We start from the raw sequence: 16,604 nt of genomic DNA on the forward strand, positions 1-16,604 counted from the left end.
ACAGTCCTGACAGTGGAGTCTGCCTTTTTGTATCAGTCAATCTCAGTCACATACAGGCATCAGATGAAAATTATGATGCTTCAACCTGTCACAACGCAGGAGTCACTTTTTACCTCATTTTAATCAGTATGAAATCTTCTGCAGAGAAAGCACACTTGACTTTAGTTAAATGTAGATTTGTCCGTTCTGAAATCTAAACGCCCCTTTCAACTTTTAGCCCTATAAATATGTAAAAGCTTTAAACCGCAAATTTTCAGCTCAGGATGTGGTCGTCATAATGAAAAGATACAACTTCTGGGCCTACGACAATCGGAGGAGATCAAAGTGAGCGTCTAGTCAGGCTTGCCAACACAGTCAAGCTGGACATTTAGTGCAACAACAGCTAGATAACACAGGGCTCTGTCCTGCATCACAAAAATCAAAGTCACAGGGAGGACACAATTTGTGCTTTATTGACAAAAAAGGATTGTACAGTTTCTACAGTTGATTGCAAGAGCAGTGTTGATTCATCATCTTAGCTCATGTTCTAGCATGACTGATCAGCACAGTGCAAATCGCGTTATCTATCTATCTGCTGTGTATCTTGTATACATACACGACAGTTGAAAACTGGCTGAAGGTGACAAGAGATAACAAATATGTGGATTCATGTGGCAGTTATGGCATTTCAATCGAAGGCAACAGACGAAAAAAAAACATGTGGCTGTGATGAAGAGTCAAGAGTTATGAGTGCCAAAAAAAAAAAACAATGTGGTCTGCTCTTGTTTTGTTGGGGGGTTTTTTGGTGCTCATGTGAACATCAGGTCACACTGACGGTGCAAAATTTCTGATGAACAAAGATACCAGTCCACCACACTGTACTCTGATAGGAAGTAACTAAAAATGAAAAGCTCTGCGTGAGCATGAGGGAACACAGCCATTACAATGAAGACTATAAATGATTGATAGAGACTTCACCGAAGTCATAAAGCAAAGAGGGCCAGCCCCAGGATTTCTGCATAGCAAAATCTGGGTAGTAGAAGAGGTATCATATTAGACAAATATAAACTGAAGAACGAGAAAAAGGTCTGGCAATAAAAGCTCCTCCCATACAATATATTAGTACATTCCAACCTGAACAACAAACAGTATCTGTCTTCATTTAAATGGCTTCAGCACATGAACAGACTCGTCAGCTGAGGGGTGGTTACCCTCTTTGATGAGATGCTTAATGTGCAGCTGAATCTCCCAACGTGTAAAAGGAATTTTACATCCCTTACATCATGTCAAATGAAAAGGCTTTTATGCCTGCAGGTGTCACAGGAAACGTAGGTGATGGTGAAACAGTTGAAAAAAAATTACACTTGAACTACATTTTCAAATTTCTGTGAAATGTTGTATCTTCCTTTGATTAAAAAAAATGGTCTGATTAGCTTTACATTACACACTGGTGAATTTTGCAACAGTATATATATTGAAATCAATCCCAATGTTTCCTATTATACTGTACAGTAGGGGTGTGCCATATCATACAGTTCACAATAACATCAGTATAATTATTTATGTTTTTAAAATTTTTCATATCGTGATAAAGGAAATATTCTGACTTGTTGACATAATGACATCAGACCGATACACAGAGCAACAAGTATGGCTGAAAGTGAAAGTAACACTGCTACCGGCTCCACAGAGGAGGAGTTTTGAGTTTGAATTTGAGCGACTTCAGTATTGTGGAAGTGGTTTTGTTACAAAATATCCAATGTACAACAAACCATGGTAATATACAGGAAGTGCAAGAAAACTGCAACAACAAAGTGGGGCAATGCAAACTTATTTCACCATCTTGAGCAGAAGCAGCCGGTTGAGTACCAGAGTCCTGCATCCTCAGAAGAGAGCTCAGCAGCTAGTGTGAGTTCAAAACCAAGCAGACAAACTACACTGGCTCAGCACAGCATCGGCAAATCTTTGGCAAGCTGTACTCAGTATTTTGTCATGGCGTCAAGAATATCATTATCACAGAAATACCCTCAAATATTGTGATATTATTTTAGGGCCATATCATTCACCCCTAGTGGACAGTACTGTACTTGCAGTCCAGTGTATGACACAGACCATTTCGACATGAGTGGTGGATAGTTTTTGGAATGACTGCATATATACATATGTATCACCTTCTGCTAGATTGCTGTTTTTTTGCATACTCACATCTTGACAATACAAAAGTATGCATGACACAACAACAAGTGCTTTAAAAAGCAAATGCCTTCTGTGCCAATTCATATCTTGGCTAACTGCTGAGAGAAAAATCTATTATTAATCTTGGGGTAAATAATAAACTGTCATAATGAAGTATTATATTATGACTAAGTTACATCAACATGTAATTCTTCCTATTCTTAAAGCAAGTGTTAAAGATATTAAGACCGTATGTAAGAAGCATTACAAAAAAACAAAACAAAAAAAAACAGGTGTAGAGGGACCATAAGGCTGAAACACTCCCAAAAAAGACAGATAATAAGACCCCTAAATAAATCAATATATTAAATCCCAAGAAGTTATTAATTTAGAAAAAAAAAGACAAGTAACATTCAAATCATGTAACAAATACGAATAACAAATAAAGAGTAAAAATCTCTCTGTGCAGACAACAAAAAACGTCCGAACAAACATAACTCTCAAACACATCACACCCCCTGCTCTCCAGTTGGCCTGTAAAGCAAGAGAAAGCATCAACCAAGCTCCATGACAAAGCACAGCATGTCAACAACGCGACTGGCCAGGCAGGAAGGCCAACTGGCTCTGTGCAGGTCTGGACATAATGTTCTTCAAAACGTGGATCAAAAGATGTAGTCTCGGGTCATCTTGAGGGACGGCATGGCCTCGTTGACGTTTTGGTCCAGGCGGTGATACTCCACGGTGTTGCGGGAACATAGACTGTCCTTCCAGCGTCGGCTCTGAGCCAGGAGGAAGATCTAAAAAGAAGAGGGGAAAAAAGAAGTAAAATGCAGATGGAAATCAAATTAATCTGAGAGATGTACAAGTACTGATCAAGTAAAATTACTTCTCGGTTGACAGGCTAGCAGAAAAGATGAAAGACTCCATAATTGGACTCCTTACTCTTCCTGTAAAACCCAAATTTACATGGGGCCAGCATAATATTTAATATTATCTTTCTCTACAGACTCAACAGAGAAAGATCTTGTGCCTCTAAAAAAAAAGAAAAAAAAAGATTGTATTCCATCTTCCTCATGTGATCATATATTCAACAATACACACGGTGAATAGAGCAAACTTCCAAGCATTTTGTTCAAAACCTGTAAAGTACTTTGTGCTGCGGAGAAAAACGCTACTTGTTTCACTCTTAAATCTAGTGATTTCTACTTTTAGAAAGCTGAATGCTACAACTCCAGTTACCTCTGCACTTCACAGAAAAAAGACGTCCTCTCAACAATTATCTCAAATCACTACTGAGGTAATATCAACTCTGTGCAAACAAGACTGCATCATCATCTCGGGCTGCTACGTCCTAAGCAGTCGCCCGGCTGCCGTCATAACAACACTCACCTTCCTCTTGTTGTGATAGGTGATGTAAACGATTGCCACCAGGAAAGCCAGGATGACCAGATGAAAGAAGAAGTGAGAGTCCTCATCCTCTGTGCTGTAACCATCTGGGGCCTGGACATGGGTCAGCTCCATCCCGTCTGCCTGCTGCAGCCTGTTCACAGGCTGCGCTTTGCCGTCGTCATTATTTTCATATCCGTTGTTCATGGTGACATCATCGTCACTCTCCTCGTAATTGCCATCTTCTTCTCCCTCGTCGTCATCGTCACCCTCATCTGTATAACCATCGAGATCACTGTGAAGCACCGGCTCTTTGTCAGTGGTCGGCAGCAGATCTGGGTCAATGTCCTGCACTATGGACGGATTCAGTGCGTTGGAGGGTTTGGAGTCAGACTGAGGTGCTTCTGGCTCATCCGTTACTGGTTTGGCTGGTTCAGGGGCTTTGGCGGAGGTGGAGGCAGCGACTGTAGTAGAGGCTGAACTGGTTTCAGAAGCAGCAGGTTCATCTGTTGCCTCCACTGTGGCTGGCTTGTCGTTTTGCACAGCTGAGTTTGTGTGGCCATTGTTGACAGGTAATGGCTGCAAATCAGAGGCATCAATTAGGATCACTGGATTTGTTTCCTCTTTTGATGTTTTTGGTTGAATGGCTGTTGTGGGCTTTTCTTTCAGGGTCTCTGCTTCTGTTGCTGTGGAGTTATTGCCAGCGGGTGCTGCAGAGTTCTTGGGATCTGGTAAAGTTGGACTCTGTACAGGTGAGGAAGGCTCTGTCTGCCCTGGTTCCTTGCTCACTGTGGTCACTGTAGAATTTTGAGATGCGCTTTCCCCCTGATCTTTGTTTGGCAATGTCATGTAAGAGGGAATAACAATGCAAGACATTGTTAGGTTACAAAAAGGTTGAAGAAATACTTCTTAAAACAACTGCAAATATCAACTTGAAATGTTTGAATAATAAAGGCGATATATTTTCAATCCAGGGGGGCATTTTACTGACCACTTTCTGAGACAAGCTATTGATCATGCAACAAGTCCAAATACAATCTGAATTTTCAGTTACAAATTATTTCAAGAGCTACACTTTAACTTGAAGCGACATACTGATGACTCCAGCAGACTGAGTCAATTTAGGAAATAACAGAAAATGCATGTTCTTTCACTTACAGCTGAAAGGAATTTGCCCTCTTGCTACACATATCCATAATGTCACCCTTCAGGGTGGGAACTGATAAGTAGAACCAATCTGAACCATTTCCAAAATGTACAGTTCTTCAGAATTGTACACCTAAAAGCATATCAATTCCTTTTATAAATACGTTTCTGATGGTCACACGCTCCAAAAAAATGACATCAAACTCGAGGGTCTATTTCTTGCAACAAGGAGTCATGGCGGAGAGGAAGAAACAGTCCAAAGCGTGGCTTCGTTTCACAAAGAAAGATGACCACAGTGCTACTTCTAATGCCTGTAAAATGGTCATTTCAAGTAAGGGCAGAAACACCAGCAATGTTATGAAATATCTTTGTACACAACATAGGTTTAAATTCCAGGAATGTCATGTATGTATTTGACACTCCAGACATGAGTTCCACTGCTTCCCAATCAAGCAACACATTCTTCACCCAGGGTAAAAATCCTAAGTTATAATAACATTAGCCTCATGTGGACAGGCTTAGATTTTTTTTTTTTCTTTGACTAAGGAGGAGTAAATGAAAATGAATGTTGTACAAATGTTCTCTCGTTTTATCCATTTCAGACAATGACAGACTGTTACTACCGTTAGCAATCAGGTTAGAGGTTAGAGAGATCGACGAAAAGTGATCAGGAGTCAATAATGTTAAGCAGAATCGATAATGACATTGGTATCAATAAAACTGTATCAATTCCCATCCCTATACCACACTGTGTGGTCATATCAGCAGCTATGACTGGAAATGTAGCTTTTCCTCCCACTGAGACACTGCCATCCAAAAATACTCTTGAGCAAGGCATAGAAACGCTGCAGAGAGGACATTTGTACTTAACAGCAGCTTCTTCTTGTCGCTGTGTGAGAACATGCATTCATTTACAACTTGGCCTATTCCCCTGACCACTGCTGACAATGAGATATTGTGTGTTGAGACAAGAATTACATAGTTGTCAGTCCACTATATAATTTGCTGTAATTCACTGCACTCAACACATTCCATTACTTTCAATTAGACTGACAATCTTTTGACTGCCAAAATTGAACATACGCCCATGAGAGCCAGGTTTTCCACTTTTTTTGAGCCTGTTTAAGTCTATAAAGGTTGCCGTAAACCAGACATAACATTTGAGTTTCATACTAAAAAAATAAGTAATTTAATCCTCAAGAATCTCTACAGCTATTCCTGACTGTGTCTTTAAATGAGAGCTGAACCCAGTCTCCTGCATCCTGCCAGACTTTCTGAATCAATGACACTATTTAGCCAACAAGTGTCAACATTATTTCATCCTGTTGGACTAGGAGGCGTTGCTTAGGAAGGGACGGGAGGAGAACACTGGGGACTTGAAGCACAGAGTAAGACATCCCCAAGAGAACAAAGGGACTATTCATACACATGGGCATGGCCAGCATAAATAATCACTGAACAGGAGATCCTTGTGTCAGCAAAGGTAATGGGCTACGCTGTACGAAATAGCATGCAGGATATTCAGGCTTAAGGATTAACAGCTGAGTCACACTTGACAAATGTCTTAATATTTATGTATGTTTATAAATTGTCTTAAATCACACATCTCATCAAAAAGTAATGGTGGATATGCCTCTGTTCTTGCTGAGTGCTCACTCTTCTGGCTCTTGGTTCAGTTTCACTCAAATTAAACTCATACAATATTTGTATGATGCCAAAAATCAATTCAAACACTAGATTAATGCTTATAAATTTAGGCTATGACTGTTTTAACAGCCTGACAACCAACTGGGTTACTACACAGCTGTCATTTTGCTTTTTGTATTTCAATATAAGTAAATATTTTGCAGGTGAATAGCCCACTAATTAACATTTTTGTTGTAACTAACAGCCTCTGTATATATTTTTGTCACAATGATGCACACACAGATAGGCTGACGAGAGAACGATGGCGTGGCACTGTTATATCATGAAGACAAAATGGGCCAGAGATTTGATTTTTCCCAGCAAACACAATGCTGCAACCTGACAGCTGCCCAAACATCCAGTAGCATGACATACAATCTCACACAGGCCAAGAAATCAACACCACTGACCCGACCTTCTCTCCAAAGAATAAAGCCAATAAACTACATGCACTCAAAGTCCATTCATGCAAGACAGAGCCTGCCATAGAGAGCAATTATACAGCCTTTGCTGTGGTCCCTGTTCCTTGATGGGAAACTTCAAAAGGCTTGTCTTTAATGAGCTGTTGGGCTACTGGACTGACAGGGGGTAAATTAACAGCTCAAATATATGACAAGGACATCTGGACCAAGTCACTTTATCTGACCACCATAAATCATTGCTGCTCAGGAGTCCCCGCGGGGCACCGCATAGTAGGCCATTTAACTACAATACCATTTTAACTGGGGTTATCATATAATACACATTTAAGTTAAGTGGCCGAACTAAACGTTATAACCCTGGTTTACGATGGTTGTACGGTTGTCGTCTTGACGTCTGATTAAACACATACGGCTTCCTGTTTCCTTATTTCGAGATGCTTGTTATGAGCCTGATGTGTCTGTAGACTGCATGGACTTACTTTCAACATTGTTAAGACAAAGTCAGGCAACTTTAAAAGCAAATGTAACATGGAAATAAATGTACAAATAACGTTTAAAGAGGTTGACGTTAACGTAACGGAGCATTTCAACTGACAATCTCGCGACGGAAAACGTTACGTTTCAACACAAGACGGCCACATTTAAAGCCTCACAACTCCTTGCATCTGCTAAATGTCTTTGTTGAAGTGTACTGTAAGAGTTTAGCAATGACTCCAGTAAAGAAAGACTGTTTTATGACTTTTTCGGCATTTACAAACAGCCTTTCATCGTCCCTCTCACCTGACACGGAGGTTGCTAGCATGACGTATTAGCCAGCTAGCGGGAGTAACGCTAGCTAGCGGACGCTGGCTAGCTAACTAGCAGTCCAGTTGCTTGGCTAAAAAACAGTCAACGTCTGAGATACTTCTCATAAATATGACATACCTTGCGTACCGACTTTTGCCGGAGCTGACAGGCACCCGCTGGCTAACAGCTGGAGGAAAATAACCAGCGAAAGAGCCCAAACATTTCTCCTGCTTCGCCCCATCTTCCAGCATGTCGCCATGTTGATGCGCGAGTAACTGAAGAGGTGTGGTTTAGCACGAACTCCACACAGCGTCTGAGAGGGTGTGTGAGAGTGAGTGAATGTCTGAGTCACATTTTGGGAAAGGGGATGCATGAGGGCTGACTCCAAGATGCTTCAAATTCTGCGTCACCTGATCTACAAGTACCAAACCAAAAGTAAGTCGAATTTTCCATTAGCTGTGCTGCCACTGGCTTTACTCCTCATTGTTTGTGCTCCACAAACTCCACTGTTGCATGTGAGACAATAATAGTAATTTTAAAGATAATGATGATGATGATGATGATGCAAAATCAAAGAATAAATATCAAAAACATTGTTTCCTTTTCTTCTGACCTTATTAAAATACCATTTGAAATCCAATACACATATTACAAAGTATTGCAGTTGACAAAATATGGAAATGACCATCAAGAAGTTCCACCAAAAGCGCAAATATGTAATGTGTGTGTGTGTGTGTGTGTGTATATATATATATATATATATATATATATATATATATATATATATATATATATATATAAATAAAAAAGTGAACCCAACCCCAGTGAGGTATGAAAAATCCATTGGATGTTTTACAGCTGAAATATTAAGATGATAAAACAATTAAAAGTATGTTTTCAAGAGGTCTGCAGAAGTTAAACAGCAACACTATGGTTGAGGACAAGCTGCACAAGAGTAGACCTGTTTATATTCAGGGTAGGCAGGGTTTTGTTCAGAATTACAGCCTCAATTTTCATTCCTGATCTAGTCAAGAAATTATAAAATAATTAATTGTGGAATATTCATATCAGCCAATGTACACTTACGTCATTGCCAGGTGTCATAAATGAGTACTTTATTTAAACATGAATTTAAATGAATGTGGGTTCACATTTTCATTACAGATGCAGGTCACTGTGTGACAAATGAAAATCAAACACAATCAGCGACTGGTTCAAGATGTTCTTTATTTAATTCAGGGAATAACAATACTGTCAAGTACACTAAGCATGATTCCCATAACCAGTTGTGGAAGACTTCCATTTCCTGTCCACTGTATTTATTCTTTTCATCCTCCTTCAAAGAAGTACTGTAACTGTTATCCAGAGAAGTTCAACTGTGTGCATGATAGGTTTCCTTTCATTACCTCCACCAGAAAGAATTGACAGGTCGTTGCCTCGTAAAACTTCACAGGTGGATTAAGCTATGCAAGACGGTCAAACAATAAAATAAGTTTCGTTTTTGCTATATGTAACAAAAGACATGTTTCACACCAAATGCACAGACACAATAAACAAGTGAGACGAAAACACAGAATGTACACATTGGGGTGTAGTGTCTCTTAGAGCTACTGACAGCTGCTTACATCAGGGACAACTAACCCTTCCCACTGTATAATATATCAAGACAGACACTAGAGCTCTCCGGTGCAGAAGTGCGAAAATAAAACTATTTTATTTCGTAATGCCACCACCACAACTTTTGAGCAAGGAGTGCTTAATAGTGCTATGCAACAGCACCATCTGGTGGTGTAACTACTAAACTGTGCGCTGACTGTGTCGAGCCCTTTATGCATTTTGGGCTGATCTCGTTTTGATTTTCCCTTTTATCTGCATTGGAAAGCAGAGAGAGACACACAAATTAAAGCATTGTGTATGAATGTAGTGAAATGACAACGAGTGAGGCCAACCTGAATGTACTCAAGGCTACCTTTTCCCTTGTAAGCTACACAATTCAAGATAAAACTTTGTCAAATGGTTGTAGTTTTGTTCTGAACGTAGCTCATTATTGTCAAAATATAATGTTCCCTTAAAATGGTCCTTTAAAAATGGTAGCTCGTCACAAGGAAGATTTGACCTTATGCTGCCTTGCTTTCAGCTGTAACATGTCTAAGGGAAACGGGTTTTGTGAGGGGCTAGCTAATCAATAAAGGATTTAGATTTTTTTTTTCTTTTCTTTTTTAAATTTTTGGTCGGGAATGTGTGTGTGCTGGGAGATGCCCCATCATCCTATGCCTGGAACTCGAGGCCCAGACCAAGCTTGTGGCCACCAGCGTTGATGTTCTTGCCATCGAGGAGAGCAGAGAGCGTCAGCTTGATGCCTGCAGAAACAGACACATCAGGATGATCCAAACATAGACAAGAAATTTTAATTATATAAATGTATCTGTGCACATTTTTTGCTCCTTAATCCACCAAACAGTCTTAAACAGTATTTTGACTACACATGTTACTTAATGTACTGTTCTATTCTTGGTTTACCATAGATCCCACCTCTACACTCCATATCAGTTTCCCTCCCAGCAATCAACCTTAAACCCCATCTTTCTCTAATGAGAAATTGTAGTTATTTATAAATTACCCTTCAGAACTCTTCTATTAACTATTCTATTTTCAGATGGGCATCAGCATAGAATAATGAGTCGTTTTGCCCCATTTAAGCACTTAAAGTTATAGACAGACTGCACTCACCTGGCTTCAGTGTCTGAGTGTAGCCCAGGCCCACAAGGCTGGAGTTGTTCACCTTGGCCTGTGTGGGAACCACAGATGAAAATCATACAGAGAATAACACATATTACCAACAGATTAAATTTCTCATGCCGATGCTGGGTAATTTATCACCTGTTCCAAGCAAAATGTTAACAAAATCTAAACTGTGATTCATATTGAATTCTGAAACTGATACTGTGATTGAAAATGCCACCACTGAATATTTTCACTTCAGAATGTCGGCCGCGTTATTAACATGTTTCTAATAGTTGTACAAAATACATGTAATTACACTAACAAACAACCATTCACACTAATTGGCTCTGCTGCGCGTGGGATTTAAGCACTAATGTGATAGACAGGACTAAATTAGCCTGGGTCCTTCTGTAGGAAGCTCCTCCTATTGGCCATTTTGGCTTGGATGAGGCTTCTCTCATGCCCAACTGAACGTGATGTATTCACATGGACTTGAAACCATTCTTTCAAGCTGGTCAGCCTGGCAGGACACGCAGCAAAGACTGTGACCTAGATTTGAATGGGTCGGCATCATGACGAGTCATAGCGGCTCTTAGGTCCTATCACTGACACCAAGAATGTCTCCTCAGCTAGAAAACAAAAAACAAAACAGCAGACGACCAGAAAAATAAAAATACAGGAAATATGCCTTCTGCCTGGGTTCAAGCAGCTGGTTTCACTGGCCTCTGGGCCTCCGCACTGCATGACTCTGTTAGTTTTAGAGGCAAGTTTTAGAGCCTGACCCCGAACCATGAATTCCTTGTGAAGGGGGAGTAGGTTGAAACAGTCCCAATAGGACCAATAAATTAACACTGTAATTATACAAGATGTTACTATACCACTACTACTGCTGCCACTACTATTACGAGGAGTACTACTACTACTACTACTTCAGGTTACACACTACTCACAGAGAAGGATGCATCAGGATCAATCTGATACTTGGCAGCGATGCCAAAGCGGGTGTTGCTGTTTCCGGCAGTCCAGGCCAGGTTGACTGCTGTCTCCAGCTGGTCATTCACCTTCTGGTAGATGGAACCACCAAACTCAGTGCCATCATTCCTGAGGAAAAATAGCAGATTGGAATATATGTACTGTAAATGTGACTACAGCATGAATGTGGTGTTCACCTAAGGGTGATGTTTTCTCCTCAAATGGATAAATTAGTGTTTTTTGTTTTGTAAACAAAGAATACCTTGCTTGCTATGTTGCGTGTCTGTTAAAGAGTGCGCTGTCGCTGATGTAAAGCCTAAATTACACTTTGTCTGACCTCACATAAGCACTTCAGCTGTAGACTGAAACAGACAGGCTTGGCCAGGGGCACAGCAGGAAACAAGACTAACACTGTGGCCTGTCCCTCCCTCTCTCTCTCACTGTCTGACACTGCCTCACACTGCCTTTTCACTGAGGCCTTTCATGCCTGCCAACCATTCACTACACCTCACTTGCAATAGAGTAAATCCCATCACCTGGCTGTAAAAATAACTGCCAGGCAGCTGGGTGCCCGGCAGAGAGCCAAATGGGCGACAAGTTAGTCAGCCAGACAAGGACAAGAAAACAGTTTGAAGATGTCTGTCTAGTCAAGGTCAGTCATCTGGACTTTCAGCCTGTGACTTATGTGTAATTACTGCAGCACAGAAACATTAACGTAATATCAGAATGTCTAGTTGTAAGCATAGTTAGCTTAGCATCAAACTGAAAAAGATGCATGCGCAATAGATTGAGGGTGTGTCTAGGTGCTTATTTAGAAACATTTCAATGCAGCCTTTACTATTTTTCTCTCAGCAGCTCAGCTTTAGATTCAAGCATGAGGGTACCACAGTGGTATACATTTACTCTCCTTGCTACCTGAAATTTAAATGAGCGTGAAGAAGCTATACTGGTTCAGCACTACATTAGAAATGTATTGTGTATGGAATGGAAGAATGCATGCTAGCACACTACTCATGACTGTTTGCTGCTTCATGTTGTCTTACACATTTGTATGGAGCTGGAACTCATCAGTCTTGAACCCAACCGCAAAGTTGCTCTGGGTGATCCTGTTCCTGCCAGCCTCAAAGGTCATCTGGTAGCCGGCCAGCCAGCCCTCGTAGCCCACCACTGCTGCACCGTGGATGGCTGTACCATTGATGTCGTAGTTGACGTCACAGCCGAGGTTGATGTGGTCGCACTTGTAGCCCGTCTTGATCTTGCCGCTCTTCTTGCTGCCAAGATAGTGAGAGAAAACAGGTTGTTGATGTCAGAAGCCGACTTTTCCCAGAGCAAGAAACATCACACCGCTGAAGCAATGGAATTAAGAAAGAAGTGTGGTTTATCCAGGAAACAGAGTGCAACTATTTACACACACTTAAAGCCATTTTTAGAGATAGAGTGACAAAAAATGTCTAATACCAGCATTCCTTGCAATCTGCCCTTTATTTATTTACCCACATTTAAGAGCTAGCTAGCCACCGCTACCTAATTGGCAGGTACACTGGTGCATTAAAACCGACCGTGCATCCTTTTTGTATGTTGGCAAAATATTGTTTCTGTGTATCCTAGTTTTACCTTGTGGCTCGTAGTCGTTGTAAATTGCCTGTGAGACATAAAATAACCTTAAAAAAAAACATTTTCAGCTGTTCTTACCCAGTGTTCGGCGAGAAGGAGGAATCGAATGTCAGCTTCAGCCCCTTGGCCAACTGTGGAGAAGGTAAAAAAGGTTTAGCACACAAAAATACAGGTTCAGTTTAATTAAACTGATCAACTTCAGCATTACTTGCTCATCAGATGATGCTAGATGCTAGAGACAGGACTACATGTTACGGCAAACAGCAACTGAAATCACATTTTAGATTTTCTTGGTCCCCACAACACATCACCAACCTGGTCTTCAAGAGTGATCTCTGTCCCCAGGGTGTTGTCGGTGTTCCACTTCTCTGTGAAGGTCAGTCCATGCTCTGCCCATTTGTACTTGGTCTCCAGGGACCCAGAGACCTTGCTGGTCTCAGTGTTGGCAGAGCCTGTGCTGGTGAACTCCTGCAAATGACAGTATTTGACTTAAAGCTGAAGTAAACTAAGACATACAATATATTTGATTGCTTTGACACAGCATCTTCTCAAACTCAATAAAAAAAAAAATCATTATTAGTCAGGTTGCAGAGGCCAAGGTGTCCTGGCAGCGTTTAGGAGATCAGATAACCAGCCACTTAATTATCAGCCAGGAGCCTCTTAAGCTATGATAGGAGGGCTGCAGTCTGGCATGGCAGCTCAGATAAACTGATAATGACTGGCAGCGACTTACCAGTCCATTCTCAGACTTTGTTTTCAAGTCCAGCTTGATGAGTCCAAAGCCTGAAGCAGACAACATTTAATAAAAGATCAAAATGATGTCCAGATTACAATACAGAACTTCTGTCTCATAATAACAACCACATTTCATTATTGAAGTGGCACAGGCTTCCTAAAACCCAAGCACTAGATAGCCTTCAAAAGAAGTACTACTTTAGTGACAATACTATTAAACCTAACAGTGCCAAATTCTGTCTAATGTAATTGCATTAATACACACAAAAGTATCCCTTTAGATAATTTAAAACACATAATAAAAAACATAATAAAGCTATTGATTAGTGTCTGTGAAATACCCATTCATCAGCCTCCAGAGTACATTTAAAATCATTCATGACACTGACTGTATGTGTGTATTGATTTGATGTAGACTCTGTGAGAACACTAGCGCTGTCAGTTATGAATAATAGCTAGAAGGTTGGTTAAACACATCCTGGCTCGATCCTAAAGGCCCAGTTCTGACCTTGCCCAGCATTGCATCCATCAATTGATTTACCCAACCACACTTCACATGACCCAGAGATCTCCACGTTCATGTTAATGAGCAGTGAAACCCACAGTGTTTCTTCCATCAAGTGCATGGTACATATGAGTCAGTGAGGAACTCCCTTGAGTGGACATGATTCAGTAACCCTTGGAGAACAGCTGTGTGTACACACAAAACACACCCTAAGGACACCCACTCTAACTGCAGGCTCTGAACTACTCCTCAACATGTGTTCAGCTAGTAGAAAGCTATAAAACAGGGCTGCACAAAGTGGGCCCCGCAGTCCAAAGTTGGCTCTGTATAAGGTTCAATTTGCCCCAGATGGATAATATAAATAACCGTTTATGTACTTTTATTTTCTGTGAGGTAAAATACTCACCAATTATTTATTATTTTTATAATCTGAGCACCGCAGGCGGACCAAGTCAGTCAATTAGGGGAACCTGGGATCCTAGTACCATTTTGCATCTTAACAATACATTGCAAAGGGTGTTTGGCTCATTTTCATTTCGTTTTGGCCCTCAAAGGGAAAATATTTGGGCACACCTACTAGAAACAGTACAGTAACTGGTTTGAATTGTCTGCTTTCATTTAGCATTGCCGTGAACATCATTGTCTATACAGTGGCTGGATTTGTACAATCCCTGAGAGGAAAAAGAAGAAGAACACAGTTCTTCTAGTGCATAGAGAGATTAACCATTAAATACGTCCTCCAATGGCAGACGGTATAAAAAAAATAATAGTATAAATGCTGAGTAAATTAAACACACGATAACAAGACTTACATTTTATTATTTTCAAAAATGGTCTGACAAGCCAACACTCAAATCAGCTAGTAGAGGCTGCAAGTGGTCTCCATCTCCGTCATGGTGCGAGAAGTCAATACTCTACCTAGGTTTTATATATTGTTAATTTTAGCCTGCAGGTAAATAATTAACAAATCAAAGTAAATTTGCTAGTCACATGTAGTGTTACACAGCACGTGAAAGGAGGGACTTGACTTTGTCAAGTCTTTAATGCTGTTTTATGACTAAATAAAAGCATATGTGTACATACTACATGCTCCTGAGTTTCTGTGTGTTATAAAGCGGCTTAGACATCATTCACTTTGTGACATAGATTAATTTCTACGAAAGTCTGTGCTTCATATTGCAGAATACATCTAATACATAGTGTAGGACTGATTTCGGTTTTCTGAAAATATATTTCAGAGGTACGTTTCATCTCTCAGTTACACTGGTATCATGATGATCCATGGAGGACCATCTTGTAAAATATAGTGCGTCTCAGAATCATTACAGTTGTCATTATCATGAGCGATACATCTTGGTAGTATTTTATTACTTTTCACACCATTTTCTTCTACAGCTTACTGGTGTAAATGTTGATGAAATAAGTGAGTACGGTTGACTGCGTGGTGCTTACCGTATCCCTTGGTGAAAACATCTTTGGCAGACTTTCCAAGGTCAACGTAGGTGGGAGGTACAGCCATTATCTGCAAAGAGAAAAGAGGACGACAGAGGCTGTGACTAAGAACAGGGCAGAAAAGAAAAAAATACAACAGCATGTGTGAAAAATAGCATCCTTGCTGCTGACTTCCCTCTGTGTTACAGCTTTAGGGCAGCCGGACCCCCGGTAACAGCAGAGGGAAAGACACAGTCACCATGCTGTAGCAGAAGCACTGACTGACTGATCAGATGTGATTTGCTGAGAGCAGTGCTGCTGAAAGAGGAAGGCGAGAGCAACTAGAGGTCACTGATGGATGGGCAAGGTACAAATCTGATGAAGTTACTGGCTTACATGACCTACACACACAAACACAGTGATCTCACAACTGTGCACATGCATGTGTATACACACGCACACGCATGCACGTACGCACGCACACACACACACACACACGCACGCGCATTCCTGCCAGTGCAGAGGCCAGCTTATATGCAGGTGTCACATTTTGGCGTTACCTGTTAATTCTTCATTTTTACATACATTACAATTACATGCTCTGCTAATAAACCAATGCACTCACTTATTCCTCAGTTCCATTTCGTTTCAAACTACTTTACATTTAGGAAGGATGAAGGTTTTTTTTTGATACAATGAGTTTCATAAATCAAATTTGATGTTTTAAACTGGAAGAAGTTAAGTTTAGAAAGAACAATGAGGGCCTAAGACTGAAGAACAATGCAGACTCTTTGCTAACTCGCTGGAATGGCTGCTCTCATGTACAGTACGTGTGCACGTCTTTGTCCGTCACTTTCCAGAACAGTCTCTTGTGCAAGACATGTCTATTTCGTCATTTGATTAGGTGTAGGTTGCATTTTTCAATAGCACAATAGTTCTTAAGGTACAGCTTTTATGCAGGCCTATTGATAACAGACATGTGCCTGTTGACAGTAGATAGAGCAGGAATTTGAACAGTTTACCAGGTGAGTATTATAGCAACC

The 16,604-nt window shown here is 40.6% G+C and overlaps 2 protein-coding genes across 2 annotated transcripts in view; both read right to left on the reverse strand.

Annotated features, from left to right (window-relative positions):
- Positions 1 to 431: 431 nt before the first annotated feature.
- c14h5orf15 (chromosome 14 C5orf15 homolog) lies at positions 432 to 7,846 on the reverse strand. Its single transcript, XM_041952429.1, has 3 exons — positions 7,719 to 7,846; positions 3,544 to 4,370; positions 432 to 2,951 (listed from the first exon to the last, which is right to left on the reverse strand). Exons 1-3 carry the CDS (start codon positions 7,837 to 7,839, stop codon positions 2,817 to 2,819), a joined length of 1,083 nt encoding a protein of 360 aa, XP_041808363.1. The 5' UTR covers positions 7,840 to 7,846; the 3' UTR covers positions 432 to 2,816.
- Positions 7,847 to 8,788: 942 nt separating this feature from the next.
- The window catches only part of vdac1 (voltage-dependent anion channel 1), a 9,520-nt gene continuing 1,704 nt past the window's right edge, over positions 8,789 to 16,604 (reverse strand). The window contains exons 2-9 of the mRNA XM_041951833.1: positions 15,583 to 15,652; positions 13,624 to 13,673; positions 13,206 to 13,358; positions 12,969 to 13,021; positions 12,320 to 12,547; positions 11,255 to 11,405; positions 10,311 to 10,368; positions 8,789 to 9,940 (exon numbers count right to left, since the gene is read on the reverse strand). Coding sequence (XP_041807767.1) covers positions 9,849 to 9,940; positions 10,311 to 10,368; positions 11,255 to 11,405; positions 12,320 to 12,547; positions 12,969 to 13,021; positions 13,206 to 13,358; positions 13,624 to 13,673; positions 15,583 to 15,649 — 852 coding nt within the window. The 5' untranslated portion in view covers positions 15,650 to 15,652 and the 3' untranslated portion in view covers positions 8,789 to 9,848. The remainder of the gene's footprint in view (positions 9,941 to 10,310; positions 10,369 to 11,254; positions 11,406 to 12,319; positions 12,548 to 12,968; positions 13,022 to 13,205; positions 13,359 to 13,623; positions 13,674 to 15,582; positions 15,653 to 16,604) is intronic.

The sequence above is a fragment of the Chelmon rostratus genome, chromosome 14 (genome assembly GCF_017976325.1).
Source record: "Chelmon rostratus isolate fCheRos1 chromosome 14, fCheRos1.pri, whole genome shotgun sequence".
In the NCBI taxonomy this organism is placed as follows: Eukaryota; Metazoa; Chordata; class Actinopteri; order Chaetodontiformes; family Chaetodontidae; genus Chelmon; species Chelmon rostratus.

What these genes read in the sequence shown, in the direction of transcription:
- c14h5orf15 (XM_041952429.1), bottom strand. Translation starts at nt 7,839, where the DNA reads ATGGCGACATGCTGGAAGATGGGGCGAAGCAGGAGAAATGTTTGGGCT. An exon ending in GGCAAAAGTCGGTACGCAAG is followed by an intron (nt 4,371 to 7,718) that starts GTATGTCATATT and finishes TGCCAAACAAAG; the next exon opens with ATCAGGGGGAAAGCGCATCT. An exon ending in CCTATCACAACAAGAGGAAG is followed by an intron (nt 2,952 to 3,543) that starts GTGAGTGTTGTT and finishes TCTTCTTTTTAG; the next exon opens with ATCTTCCTCCTGGCTCAGAG.